General features: G+C 38.3%; 1 protein-coding gene across 2 annotated transcripts in view; it reads left to right on the plus strand.

The window, feature by feature from the left end:
- LOC126177526 (coatomer subunit gamma) overlaps positions 1-15929 on the plus strand; it is a 106712-nt gene that overhangs the window by 28230 nt on the left and 62553 nt on the right. For both annotated transcript variants that reach the window (XM_049924462.1, XM_049924461.1), the window contains exon 6: positions 6414-6671. In XM_049924462.1, the coding sequence (XP_049780419.1) occupies positions 6414-6671 (258 nt within the window). The remainder of the gene's footprint in view (positions 1-6413; positions 6672-15929) is intronic.

The following is a 15929-nucleotide window of genomic DNA, read 5'->3' on the forward strand; positions in this document are numbered from 1 at the left end:
CTTGTAGGTCACAATTATTATCTGTAAGTGTATTCTCTTAGTTTGCTGGTGTAATGTGTTACACAACGTACATTTTATTTATCTGTACATGGCACAGTGAGTGCCAAGATTCATTAAAGCAATTGTGTGTCATATGGGAATTACTATTAATATAGCACAGTAATTTCATGTTGACATCAGGAAAAACAAAACTGGCATGCCATGAGTCAGAGCATAGAATCTAAGATGGCCCATAATTGTGTAGATAGGTAAGAGAATTTAAAAAGGAAATGGATAGGTTGAAATTAAATGTAGAGAGATTTAATGTAGTACGGTGCCAGGAAGACAGAACTTCGGGAAACATCAGTTAAGGGCTACAACATAAAATCAAATAAAGGTAATACAGGAGTAAGTCTAATAATGAATAAGAAAATTAATAATGAATAAGAAAATAGGAATGTGAATAAGCTACCATGAGAGCAGCATCGTGAACGCATTATCATAGCCAAGAAAGACATGAAGACAACACCCACCACATTAGTAAAAGTTTATATACCAACTAGCCCCACGGATGTTGAAGAGATTGATGGAAACTATTCAGGTAGTTACGGGAGATGAAAATTTGTGACGGATGAGTGGATGTCTACTGTAAGAAAACAAAGGGAATGAAAAACATTAGGAGAACATGAGCTGGGGGAAAGAAATGATAAGAGGATTGTGTGTGGTAGAATTTTGCATAGAGCATAATTTAATCATCGCTAACACTTGATTTCAGAATCGTGAAAGAAGAGATGTGGGGCCACAGGAATGTTTCAGATTGATCATATAATGGTAATACAGAGATTTTAAAACCAGATTTTAAGACATTTCTAAGGCAAGATGTGTACTCTGACCACAATTTGTTGGTTATGAATTGGAAAGTAAAACTGAAATTTAAAAAATGTAGGAAATTAAGGTGATGGGACATTGATAAATTGAAGAACAGAGCGGTTGTTAAATGTTGCAGAGGGAACATTAGGCAACATTGGACTGAAGCTGGGAGGGGTAGGGACAGGGGGGGGGGGGGGGGATAATACAATAAAGACAAATAGAGATGAAATAAGAAGACAGCATGGGATCACAAAGGTCCAGAGACAATACCTAGTATAATTCTCCGAATAACATAGGAAATATTGAATTTAATTGGTAAAAGAATGAAATATAAAAATGCAGCAAATGAAGCAGGTGGAAGGAAACATGGAAAAATTGGGCTATTGCAAGTAGGACTTGCACACTGAGGGTTCTGTACAAATTTAATTATGTATATGTACAGTTCATCCAACCTAGGAGTCGAAAATCTGAACAATTTTTGCCGGCTGTCAACATCAATGCTGACAAGATATTGGTCCAGAGAATTCCAAGACTATATCAGAGTCGCTACAGTAATTCCTCAAACCATCTCGGACATACAAAAACAGGGGAGCTGGGGACCTCAGTTTATATATTTAGAGAAAGATGATTTAAAACATTTTTTATTTAATTATTAAAACATGACAACTGCTTATGTTTTATGTTTACATGCAGTAATGTTCACATATTATGCTTTTGATGGATGGTGATTTCCATGTATGTTCAAATGGCAAAAAGATATTTTTTATGTGATACAATTACAGTTCAGTAAGTTTCAGATTTCTTACTTTACTTGTACTAAGAAACTTTGCATCTTGCAGAATTTCATGATTCTGGGTCAACGGGAAGTATCCTACGGGTTTTCATGAGGAGTTTGCTGGTATCAAAATATGTGAAATAAATGACAAAATCTTTTGATTGCATTGTACTATAAGCTTAATTTTCTTACACCACCAAAAGTGGTGACTTAAATTTGAACTTGATATGCCAACCTGTTTCAGAGAAAGGGGTCTTAAAAGATGGACAGACATACAAAGAGATGGATAAAAAATGATAAAAGAATATTTTTGTGTGATATAATTACATTAACAATTTTCAGATGTTTTCCTTTACTTGTAGCATGAAACATTGCTTTGCACTAAATTTCATGATTCTAGGTCAATGGGAAGTGCCCTGTAGGTTTGGATGAATGAGTTCACAAGTTTTAAAATACGTGACATAAATGGTCAAATCTTTTCAACATATTGACGTAGAATTTTTACACCGCCATGGAACCGTGCGTCCGCACGTTCCTGAGAAAAAGAGTTCTTAACAATCGGACACACACACACACACACACACACACACACACACACACACACACACAGGCAACAAAGTGATCCAATAATAGTTCTGTTTTTACAAATAAGGTACAGAACCCTAAAAATACAATTAACAGAAATTGCAAAATGGCAATGCAGGGATGGCTAGAAAACAAATACAAGGCTGTGGAAGACTGCACATCTAGGGGGAAGATTGATGAAAAATTAAAGAAACTTTCGAAGAAAAGATAAGCTGTGTGGTTATTAAAAACTCAAATGGCAAGCCAGTACTAAACAAAGAAGGTAAAGCTGAAAGGTAGAAGGCATATACACTGACGAGCCAAATCATTATGACCACTATCCACCGCAGGGTTCAGTGCCTCCTTGTGGTATTGCAGGCACGAGGCACAGTGAGGGAAGAATGTTAGCAGAAAAGAGTCAAGAGGGCAGTCATTACAATAAAGAAATCCACTGATATAAGTGGTTTTGACAAAGCACATTGTTGTGGCGAGACTGGAAACAAAAATCTCTGAAACTGTGAACCTGGACTACTGTTTGTGTACTACTGTCATGAGCAGCTATGGAAAGTGGTTGAAGGATGGTGAAGATTTGAATAGACTGATGGTATTGGGATGTCCACATGTCATCACAAAATGTAGCAGTCACAGGATCCCTAGCAGTGTAATCCAGGTTGACAGATGGCAATGCTGGTGCAGGCACAAGTGTTTCAAAGCACACAATTCAAAGGTCATTGTTGAACATAGAACTCCATATCACATGACCTGTGTTGATCCAACAACTTTGTTAGTTATGATTGCAGTAGGCCCAGCACTACCAAGTTTTCACCGTGGATCGATACAAACATGTTGCCTGTTGAATGATTGGGTCCTTACACACTGTCTTCCAGGTGAATGGCTGCTGATCCATGCACCACACCACAGATGCAGGCTGGTGAGAGCAGAATTATGTTAGGGGGTACATTCTGTTGGGACTTCTATGGGTCCTACGGTAGTACTCAGACACCATGACAGCAGCGAATTACATTAAGATTATCGAGAAATACCTGCATTCCTTCACAGCTTTAGTCTTCTATACTGGCGATGACATCTTCCAGCAGCATGGCTCTCCACGACACAAGGGCAGAATTGTACTGCAGTGGTTTGAGGAGCATAAGTCTCATTGATGTCTTAGCCAGAAAAATGCCCTTTATCTGTACCCACTGGAACACACATTGGGAACCAGCTGTGCGCCCACAAATAACCATCCTGTAATTTGTGGGAATTTAGTGACCTGTGAATAGACATCTGGTGCCACATTCTTTAGAAACCAGTCAAGGACTTGTAGAACACATGCCAATTAGTAGCACTGCTGTACTGTGTTTGAAAAGTGGACCAACACACTATTAAACAGGTGGTCATAATGTTTTGGTTCATTGGTGGAATAGAGGGCCTACATAAGGAAACAAACTTGAGGACAATTTTATACTTTTATACAAGGAGGAAGTATGTGAATATGAGAGATGATACTATAAGAAGAATTTGATGAAGCATAGAAAGACCCAAAGTGGAAACAAGATCTGGAGTCAGCAGTCTACAACCCCTCTTGCGTTTTTCCAGAATGTAGGCGATACAATGTGGCCACACGGATGACATCACCTACAAGACTTTCTGCAGAACCTGAATTCACTTCACTACAATATCAAGTTCACGATAGAAGTAGAAGAAAACAACCAGCTTCTATTTCTGGATGTGCTCGTCAAGCCAACACCAGATGGCACACTAGAACAGGTTCTGCCATAAACTGACACATACAGATTTGTGCCTGCATGCCTCCAGCTGTCGTGCTCCTTCACAGTGAGGTTTCCTAGGCACACTGGTACACAGAGCACGCAAAATCTCAGATCGTGAAAACTTGGCAGCTGAATTGCATCACATACAGGCAGTCTTCCGCACGAACAGTTAGTACAACTGCCAGATAAAATGTGCCCTTAGATCGAAGAAACTGAGATAGCAGCCTGGTGAGAACAAAGACAAAGTGACTGCATCAGTGATTGTACCACGTCAGGAACATATTGGCAGAGATTGGCAGAATACTCCAGAAACACAATGTCAGGTGCGTGTTTCGCCCTCCATGCAAGACTAAAACCTTATTAGGATCAGTCAAAGATGACATAGGTCTCTGGAAACCAGGTGTTTACCGCATCCCTTGCATATGTGGGAAAATATATGTGGATCAGGCCATCTGGACAGTACAGGAGAGATGCACTGAGCGTAAACACCCCACAGACAATGTACAGCTGACAATGTGTGCCATGGCAGAACACTGCATCTTCCATGCACATGAAATGTGCTACGATGGCATAAAGGTGTTGCAGCAGTTGAATACCCTCTGGGATTGTGTTCTCAAAGAGGCAGTGGAGATCAGACAGCATGACGAGCTAGTAAATAAGGACAGTGACTTTCAGCTAAGTAGGGCCTAGGATCCAGCCTTGAGTATGATGAAATCACATCAGGAGTCTACAAGGAAATCCGCTACCGTTAAGACATCTAAAGAAGACATGTTGTCAACACTGCAGCTGAGATCTGCATGCAGCTGCGAATGCGAAAGGACTGTGGTTCGTGATCTGGCATGGCCTGCTCCATGCTTGCCCCACCACCGAGCACCACACTTCCCCTGCCACCAGCCACAGACCACACAGAGGCACAGAGACAGAGGTTGCAGGAGGTGGGCAGACGCTCTATAGTCAGCATCCATCAGAGATCAATGAGACTGCAGGTACACCTAAAGATGGCAAGAAGTTGGCTTGTCAAAATATCGTGCCTTTTGGATGATGCCACCCAGCAGAATACCAAGAAATGTTCAGGAAGGCCTCTGTAGTAGACAACGTATGCTCCAAATTAGTGAGATCCTTGGGAGAGCCAGCCGTGACACAGTTATTTCATTTGGTGCACAAGATACATGAGGCAGAATAAGAACACTCTGACTTCAGGAAGAATGTAATTTTCCATTTCCAAAGAAGGTGGGTGTGGACAGTTGTGAATACTACTGAACCATCAATATAATAAGTCATGGTGGTAAAATAGTGACATGAATTATTTACAGGACACTGAAAAAAAACTGTTAGAAGGTGACGTATGGGAAGATAGTTAGGGATTTGGAGAAAAGTAAGGGCACACGAGGCAATATTGACCTTACAAATAATCTTAGAAGGTAGGTTAACAAAAAGCAAACCTACATTTACAGTATTTATGGACTCGGAGAAAGGTTTTGACATTATTGACTGTACTTTGAAATTCTGAAGGTAGCAGGGATGAAATAGAGAGATCAAAAGATTATTTAAAATTTGTACAGAAACCAGACATCAGTTACAGGAGTCGAAGGACATGAAGGAGAGGCAGTGATTGAGAATGCAGTGAGACAGGATTGTAACCCATCCCTAATGTTATGCAGTCTGTACACTGAGCAAGCTGTGGAGGTTTGTGAGTGACTGTAATTCTGTCATAGATGGCAAATTACTTTGAAGAGCAGTTGAACTGGAATTACAGCATGAACATTAACAAAAGTAAAACATCTGTTATGCAGTGTAATTAAATTAAATCACAGGGTGCTGAGGAAATTAGATTAGAAAATGTGACATGTAATATAGCAGATGAGTTTTGCTATTTGAGCAGCAAAATAATTGATCATGGACAAAGTAGAGAGGATGTGAAAAATAGACTGGCAACAGCAAGAAAGCATTCCTGAAAAAAAGAGAAATTTGTTAACATTGAAAAAAAATTAAGTTTTAGGAAATTTTCTGTGACTGTATTTGTCTTGTATGGAAGTGAAACATGAATGAGAGTCAGTTCAGACAAAGAAGAGAGTAGAAGCTTTTGAAATGTGGTGCTACGTAAGAACGCTGAAGATTAGATAGGTAGAAAGAATAACAAATAAGGATGCACTAAATGTACTTCGGAGAAAGAAAAATATGACATAGCTTGACTAAAAGAAGGAATCAGGTGATAGGATGCTTCCTGAGGGAGCAAGAAATTACAGTTTTTGTCATTGAAGGAAGTGTGTGTGTTTTGGGGGAGGGGGGGGGGGGTTGTAGAGGGACACAAAGACTTGAATACAATAAGCATGTTCAAATAGATGTAGATTGTGGTAGTTTTGCAGAGATGAACTGGATAAACAGCTGAGTTAAATCAGTCTTCTTACTGAAGACGATGGCACAATTTTATTTTATTAAACCACCTTTTGTTTCAGATACGTATTGCATGCAAATTGTTGGAAGAAGAAGATAGTGTGGGCAGTGGTGGATCTTCAGATTCACCTTTGCTTGAATTTATTGATTCATGCCTGCGACATAAATCTGAAATGGTAATTTATGAGGCAGCCCATGCCATTGTCAACCTCCGTCGCACAACCTCCAGGGAACTTGCACCAGCTGTAGGTGTGCTGCAGCTCTTTTGTTCCAGTCCAAAGCCAACACTCCGATTTGCAGCTGTCAGAACACTCAACAAGGTAAGTTGTGCAAGTCATTGGATTAGGAAAATTGTTTTCAGTATTACAAAGGTTGTGAGACTGTCTTGTGATAAATGAATTCACTTTATAAATTTTAATTCTTAATTCCATGTAATATAAGATTCAACATAGCTCACTGGACACAAATAATTTAAGAGCACAGAACAGTGTTCAAACTGTATGTGATATCACTTCAATAATGTCTATAGCGTCTTTGAAGAATTGAGTTTTTTCAATACTGTTTGTCACAATATACAAACCCACCAAAGTAAGTATTGTCTCAACATATTTTATCATCTTGAAATTTTTTGATCATCATAGTTGTTCATACTGAACACTTGATTGTTGAATAAAGAGTATGTAAAAGTCTGTTATTGTGAAATACCACATTTTTACTTTCAACAATCAGAGGCTATAATAGACAGACAGTAATCTAAGTCTACTATACACATGTTAGAAGACACTCAATAAGATAATGGGAGTTGCCGAACTGAAAGAATCTGAATGAAATCATCTGGTACAGAATGCAGCGTACCTTAGCATGTAGACAACACCATATACGTTATGTTTACACCTACGAAGATGTAGATATGACACTTGAGTTAATGAAGCTGAAATGTTATATGTAACTGAGTTTGAAATTATCATACATATTGATGTGTTACATGCCCTAAACATAGTGTCACCTGTGAGCTAAAGTTGATAACAACTGCAAAGTGATCAATATCCATCCAGGTTATTTAGTCCGTATTGAGTCAGCTACTCCCATTAGCCACCTTATTGCAGTCTTCTTAGTGTGTGCATGTATTAGACATGTGCATGTATTAGACAGAAACTGTTTCCTGTTTTACATCCTTTCTGTTCCCTTCTCTCTTTATGCAAGCACAGGATTAAGGACAAAACAGGAAAAATTGTGCTGGACATACCACTCAAATCAGTCATTTTTATATAGTCTGTATCAGTTAGGGTGTCCTTTATTTTGGCTGAATGTATTTATTTATTTTACCGTATTTACTCGAATCTAAGCCGCACGTGAAAAATGAGACTCGAAATCAAGAAAAAAAAAATTGCCCGAATCCAAACCGCACCTGAAATTTGAGACTCGAAATTCAAGGGGAGAGAAAAGTTTTAGGCCACAGCTTGAAATCGAAACAAAGTTGGTCCATTGTAATATGAGACACAATTTAGGTCGAATGAATGATGATACAGCTACAGTAGGTTTGAGTTGTAAATTTAGCAGTTACGCTTTATTAAGTAGCCATTGCTATGCGTCATGCGCTCCATCCGTATGTATACAAGTACCTTTCCTTTTTCATGTGCTTCGTCTGGTTTGAATTGATTGCTTATTTTGCTTTGATCTAGTAAGTGCTGTTCTCTTTGTTGTAGGTGTTTGTCACTCTAAGCTGAAAATGCATTGCTGTACTGTGTCATGAATTGTTTGTCGTATTCTGATAATGAGTGTTTAGGGCCTGTCCCCACTCGCAGCATGGCTTGCTTTTGTGCGCGCTACCGCAGCTTACATTAAAAAAAGAGATGAATTGTCTCATTAGCAAAACAATGGCAAGAGACTGCTATTTGTTGTTACTTATACTGCTGCTTTCTTTGATAATGATCAACAAGAACCAAATAATAGACTGCTTATGATAGAAGACATTCTGAACGAGAGTTTAGCGAAAATTTTTCTCCATTTGAAAATCTTTGCAGACGCCTCTTTAGTATATTACATTCTGCATAGAAATTAGTCATCTTGGATTTAAAAATCTAGTAGATTGCTGTGCTTCATTTCTGACTGTATCACTAATAGGCATAAGAATAATAAGAATATAAACATGACATGATATGTATATTCTTCCGCGTTTGCTGTTGTCTCACCCTAGTTTCGTAGTTTATTAGGCAGACAGGATTTAAATGAAATAGCAGCAAACACGATAGAATACATTGCAAAATGTTTATATTCGTATTATTCTTATGGCAAAGAGAATACTGCATGTGATTCACAATTCATAAAAGTTCCTATTAGCAACCATTTCTTCTCACAGGTAGGAAAAATTCAGAACATAGAGTTGGCCATATTGACGAACATCCCAAACAGTCTTGCCAGTCGGATTTTCATAGGAAATTGAAATGCTGCTACATCGAAGATGAACAATACGGAATTTGTATGTACTTCGTTGGATAATGTATAAAATGCAGTGGTTGAAACTCGGGGCGGAGAAGAAAGCTTGTCTTCCACCTTTTTTTTTTTTTTTTTTTTTTTTTTTTTTTTTTTTTTTTTTTTTTTTTTTTTTACGCGGAGGTTTTGGCGCCAGTATTTATCTTTGTGCCTGCAAAGCACGCCAGTGCAGTGCTACATATATTCGATGGCAGAAGTTAATTGTGACGGCACCTACCAACATTTTTCAGAACTTCCGATTACTTTGCACTCGATTCTAAGCTGCAGACAGTTTTTTGGATTACAAAAACACCAAAAAAAGTGTGGCTTAGTTTCGAGTAAATACGGTATATTTTTTCAAAAAATTTTACACTCACCCCTTAAATGTTTTCTGTTTGGTTAGATTTCATCTGGAGAAAAGTTTCATGTCGGTAGAATGACTTAACCCATGCCGACTAGAGTGACAAATTTTAAATGTTGGGAATGTTAGCTTTTGTGTAAAATTTATTGATTAGTGCAAAAAATTAAAGTTGAATACCTTTTTGCTTTTTAGGGTGTGTTTAGTATTCTTAAGAGTATTGCTTTCAGTGTTTGTTTCTTTTAATCTAGGTATAGTCTGCACTGATCTTGAGCACAACACATACAATTCCTTTAGCTCCTCAACTACTGTCAATAGTCCATGAAAATGCCTCGCATAGTGGCTGCACGGTTTGATGTGCCATGTCACGAACTGCGTGGTCCCTCCCATGGGCATGGGTGTGTGTGTTGTTCTTATTGTAAATTAATTTAAGTAGTGTGTAAGTCTAGGGACCACTGACCTCAGCAGTTTGGTCCCTTTGGAATTCATACACATTTGAACATTTTTCCATGAAAATCTTGCATTAATTTAACAAGGATTTCAGAAGAGTCATTTACAGCTGTTAATTCCTTAAATATCAGTTTAGCTTCTTAATATAAAGTGCTGCTCGTTCATTTCAGGGCATAAAAGTAGTGTCCACAATCTTCAGCTGCTCTTGCTTAACATGAAGTCGGCTAATATTTTCTTTGGACTAAAGACAAGAGTGAATTAAGAGATGCAAATTAATGAAATAAAAGCAGTAGTGAATGGTAATCAGAGTAATATTAATCTTACCATATAATGGCCCATCATGTTCTCCAGTATCTATTTTCCATTTTTAGATTCTTCTCTCAAAATTTGCTCTCATTTAGATTTTGGTTTGTGTGTCTATTTCACCATCAAAGAGTGATAAGAGAGAAAACTGTTCTGATAAATACCACAAATGAGTACTAAATTCCCTTATAGTTGTTTCAGAAATTGTGGAATCTGCCTTTTCATTTGATTTCAGATTAGGGGGCACAGATCCAGGCGAGGAACTTTTAAAACTCCACTGAACGGAAGTAAAAGTTTGAAACAAACATTTACAATAAAATTGATACATCTCAGGGTACATTTATTTTTAATATATAGTTCAAGTTGTGATCTTAGCAGAAACATTTTTAATCAATTACTGGCTCTCGCCTTCAATCTTGCTTATTGCACTCCTCCAGGAGGGTGTTTTTCAGATTTTTCCAAAAGTCTCCTCCCAGAAATATTACACAGACGTATAACAGTTTACAGTAATCACATCTCACTGTTGGACTACCCTCATTAACTTGAAAGTCAAACATCCAGCCTAGTTTATGATTCATTAAAAACCAAATAGACCATATTTTTTGCACATGAAATAATTACTGACATTGGTACTTTTCCAGTTATCTTTCAGATTTTTAAAAGCTGGTACTCCAGGACTGCTTCTTACCCCCATGTAGTGTACATTCAAACACATTTCTTAAAATAAGTTCATCCATGTGTTAATGACATGGGAAATAAAATTCCCTTTCGAGTTTGTGATCAGATAAGTTGCATGCCCCATTAAGACGGCCATTATCTGATGCAGTTGTCATTGCAGAGAATTTGTACGTTGTCTTCAATACCCCAATACTTCGTTGCATTCCAGAAAACAGTTGCCAGCTCTCTACCAAAACTATTCTGTAATCCCAGAACACCAGTAAGCTGTTCGCTGTCCTCAAATATAACGATGACTGGGAATCTTTCTTCTTTTGGATCTGTGGCATTTGATGCTGGCAAGTTTACCATCCCAATGAACACTGAGAACTGCAGAGGTAACATTTTTGAATGCTCATTTTATTGTATTAGACAGTTATCTTCTCCTTTGAAGAGAAAATTTAGTGATAGATAGCTCTTCAGTATTGTGACCTAGTGTCTCTGTTATCGCCTGTATAATACATACAGAATCTCTTACACTATGCTGGCGTCTGTCCGAGGTGACTTCATATTTTTCAGCAATACAGACATTGGTGCCCCACCTTACAGCATTCTCTAATGAAGTACTCTTAGAAGTATGTTCCAAAGTCCCAACAATGTCAATTTCATCTGAATTTCAAAATGCCCTATCTGTTTCTTCAGGTGATGAAAATAGAAGTACAGCAGTAGACGTAGAAATAGATGCTGAGAAATTTTGTTTCTCTGCCTTGCCCTTTCTTCTTTATCCACAAGTATTCGGTCTACTCCTGCCCAGGTAAGCCTTTACAACCTGGCCCTCTCTGTCAAAGTAAAAATATCTTGTATATTTCCAGTTTGATAGTTTGTAGAGCATTGGCATGTGTGATACCAAATAAATTGTCCAAATTATTTATAAACTTGTCTTCACGGCACTGAAACACACCTTGACACTCCTTTGGAAATTTCTTCACTCGAGTGCACATTAGTAACTTTTTGTGAATAATTTTCAATAGCTCTTGTCAGAATTCTTGCTTTCTTGTTAAATATAGTGCACCCATGAACCACAAGGTTGTCACTTACATCAACTGTTGATTTGACTTCTTGTATGTTTCAAAATAAAACTTACAGCACCTGTCTGTCTGATGGTTTATTGGGTACAGGTATTTAAGAGTTTTGTATTAACATGACATATTAGATAACAACTGAAAAATGTCTGACACTATCCGTAACAAATACACAACTAACTGTATGGCATATGCACGTGCAAGTACTGAAAAACTGAAGTGACAACACCATGACATCTGGGTATAATGTGAAAGATCATGTTTTTTATGTAAGTTCATGCTCAAGTCGGCACATATTACTGTGCTTCGATCACAACAAAATTTTGTATATATATGCTATAGAGTCATTCAGGCAATATTGGAATTGGAAATGGAAAATAAGGGACACTCCTCATACGAACCTGTGGCCACTGTTTGTCAACACTTGATTGAATTAAATGTTGTACTGTATTGATAATTTGTCTACAGAGTGTGTAAATGTAGTATCCTATGCCAATAATCTTCACCTTATATTCTAAAATATTTGAACTGTATCAGAATCAGTAAATATTTGGACACAAGATGATTTCATGGACTAAATAATTTGTATTACAAATAATGGAAGGAGTAAAGATAACAAGGTGTGGAGTGGTTGATAGGCATGTAAACAAGATTGGAAATGTTGCTAAGCTTTGAGACAATACTACATCCTGCGCACACGCACACGCACACACACACACACACACACACACACACACACACACACACATATTTTTCTGGCCAAATACGTTGAATCAGCACTACAACCTAACTAAACATGTTATGTATATTCAATGCAGAACTAGAAGCTATGGTAAGTTTGTAGCTTTCTCTGTTCAGGACAATTGATACTATTAGAAATCAGACAAGAGAAACAGTCTGGGCTCATTCTGGTCGTAGGTTTATGTAAGTACTTCACTGGAAAAAAGACAGTATTGGCTCCCAGTTCTGTAATCATTTCAGCTAGCTGTAGGTAGAATTTATTTTTTTCTGTGGAAATTCTTTTATCACATTTTACTGTCATGCTCATTGTTCTTTTTGAATACTGACACTTCCATTGTGAAAATGTGTTTGACGGTTGATACATAATCATTGGGTGTGAAATGTTTTTAGGCCATAATAAGATAATACTTCTGGAACATGAACATTTGAGTCTCTAAACATTCTTGGAAATGAAACTAAATGTTACAGAGTTTTAACCATCCATTGCCACTAATCAGTCAGAACATTATGACCACCAACCTAGTATTGACATAAACTTGTCCAAGTGACAGCAGTGTCATGTGGTGAGGATTGGCTGCCAGTCACATATACACACAGTGCGTGTAGTATCAATGAGCTTGTTGTCCGTCTTTAGAATGGGGAAGGCACATGATCTATACGAGTTTGAGCAAGATCAGTTTGTGATGGCTCGGAGGCTCAACATGAGCAATTAGGACAGTGTACGACTTGTTACAGATGTCAGATATATGCTGGGCAGGCAGGTAAAACAGGACAGGTGGGGAACTGTGGTGGAACTAACGTCAGACTTAATGCTGGACAGAGTACAAGTGTGTTTGAACACACAGTTCATCAGTCACTCTTAATGATGGGCCTTCGCAGCCGACGACCCATGCATGTGTTAATGTTAACACCACAAGATCAGCAACTATGACTGAAATGGGCACGTGACCATCACACTGGTTGTCGGCACAGTGGCAGAGCTTTGCACGGTCTGATGGTTCCTGATACCTTCTTCAGCATGCCGATGGAAGGGTGCGAATTAGTCATCTTCCAAGGGAATAGCTCCTTGATATCTGTATGGGGGGACAGAGGCAAGCTAGTGGCTGCTCCATTATTGGGAGCATTCACATGGGTATCCATTGGTCCAGTGGAGCTTATGGAACGCACAGTGATGGCCGACAAGTATCGTACACTGGTTGCAGATCACATATACCCCTTCAAGATGATCATGTTTCCTGATAGCAGTGACATTTTTCAACAAGATAATGCACGATGTCACAAGGTCAGGAGTGTTTGGGGAACACAGTGGTGAGTTCCAGTTGGTGTGCTGGCCCCTAGCTCACCAGATCTGAACCTGACTGAACACATTTGAGACTTGATTAAATATGGTATCAGAGCTCATATCCTTCTTCCCAGCATTTACAGAAATTAGCTGACTTGTGTGTGCAGATGTGACGCCAGCTCCCTGTAATGAGTTACCAATGTCTCATTGCTTCCAAACCGTGACATGTCGCCACTGTTATCCATGCCAAAGGTGGACATATCAGCTATTAGGTAGGTGGTTATAATGTTCTGGCTGATCAGTGTATGTGCAATAGTATTACCATGTTTAGACAAGATTGTGGACTATGAAGTGAAGTGTGTAAAGATATAAGAGAAAGTGTACATAAGACAAAGACCCGTGTCAAAGTTAAAAATACCTGACAAATTGAAAGTGGTACTACAGTTCAGTGCCAGAATCATTTCTTTTTTCCTTTTTTAATTTATGAAATTGAATGTGCCAAGTGGCTGCAGGTAGAAGTGCAGGTACAAGCTGAAAAGGTTCCATTAATGCTACTTCCAAAATCAGAGATTGATACATCTGATGAGAAGGAAGTGAAATTTATAATGTAGTTTTCTGTTGTCGGGATCCACAGTCATCATGAATTAATTGAATGAAAACTTTGCCTTTAAAAGCTACTAATTTATTTGAAGTTACAGTTGCTTTACAATTAACCAATTTGGACATTTAATGTGCGCTATACTATATTTGTGCATACAGTCCTGTGTAGTATCTTAAAAGATCATATGTAACATGTAATTTAAGATGTCCAAATCGTTTAGTATATTTAACACACAGCTGAATTTCGCAGTGCTTCTGTACCCTATACTCAACGTAGTGCATGTAGTGGAGTGCACTTCCTGTTCAATTCACAGTGATGTGTAAACAAGCTCTAAAAAAAGAGGTGACCTGAAAATAACAACAATGTCAAAATTGACGAATTGTGAAGTAACTGTTGTTTCAAATAAAGTAGCAGCCTATGCAAAAAAAAGTTTAATTTATGAAAGTGATATAAGAAATGACGCAATTCAGAATTCAAACAGGAAAGCTTTTAAAACCTGCACGGGTTATGTGAGGCAAGGGAAGGGCAGCAGAAAGAAGTATAGATGTCATAAAATTGGTGACCAGAATAGAAAAAGAAAGGAATAAATTCTAGAGAAGTAATTACAGTAGAGGAGATTACTAACTAGAATGCAGAAGTGTTGTGTTGTTGAGAGAAACTTGCAGAAAAGAATGAAACACAGTCACAGTGTGGGCTGGATGAGAAAAGACAATGGAAGCAACAAACTAGACAAGAAGTAAATAAATGTAAAACATTGGGCAGATACAGGGTAATGGTAGGACAGAGAAATTCTGAGGAGGTAAGCAGTGACCGAGGCAGTTAGCATAAATTGAGCTTTTCATTGAAAGATACTAAGACCTATTGTAGAGTAAATTTCTACAGGCTTTTTAAAGTTAGTAATTAATGCTTTCTGCTGTTCACGTGAGTTCCTCCAGAACTTCTAAGAGTGCTGCCCTATTTGACTGTCATAAACAGCAACAGCCAACAATAACAACAGAAATAATCAGTTGTTGATAATATAAATGTAAATGGACAGATAAAAAATCTATTTACCATGTGGCGGCAAGGGAAAAAACACACAAAAGGATTTAATGTTCACAAACTTCTGGAGCCAGGGCTGTTCCTTCTGGCAGAAGAGTTGAAGGTGAAGGAAAAGGACTGGAGAGGTTTAGGGAAAGGGTTACAGTTCAGTAAAGTCATCCAGAACCCGGCTTGTATGTCTGACCAGGATAATACGGAGTGACAAGTTGTATGCTTCGAAGTTGTTTTTTGGAGGGTAGTATTTATCAACAATTACTTCACCTATGAGGGGCAGATGTGCAAACAGATCGGAGGTACAGTCATGGGAATCGGGATGGTTCCTTCATATCCCAACCTTTTCATGGGTCACTTGGAGGGGGCTCTCCTGGGATCTGTAAGCCTTCAGCCCTGGGTACGCTTTACATACATAGAAGACATCTTTGCCATATGGACTCTGGGTGAGGCCGACCTGTTAAAATTCCTGGAATCTCTATACTGTCTCTTAATTAAATTTCACATGGTCTTATTCTGAATCCCATGCCATTTTCTTTGATGTTGATCTTATCCTCGCTGAAGATCAGCTACACATTTCTGTCCATATTAAACCTACTAACA

Source organism: Schistocerca cancellata, chromosome 1, assembly GCF_023864275.1.
Source record: "Schistocerca cancellata isolate TAMUIC-IGC-003103 chromosome 1, iqSchCanc2.1, whole genome shotgun sequence".
Lineage (NCBI taxonomy): Eukaryota > Metazoa > Arthropoda > Insecta > Orthoptera > Acrididae > Schistocerca > Schistocerca cancellata.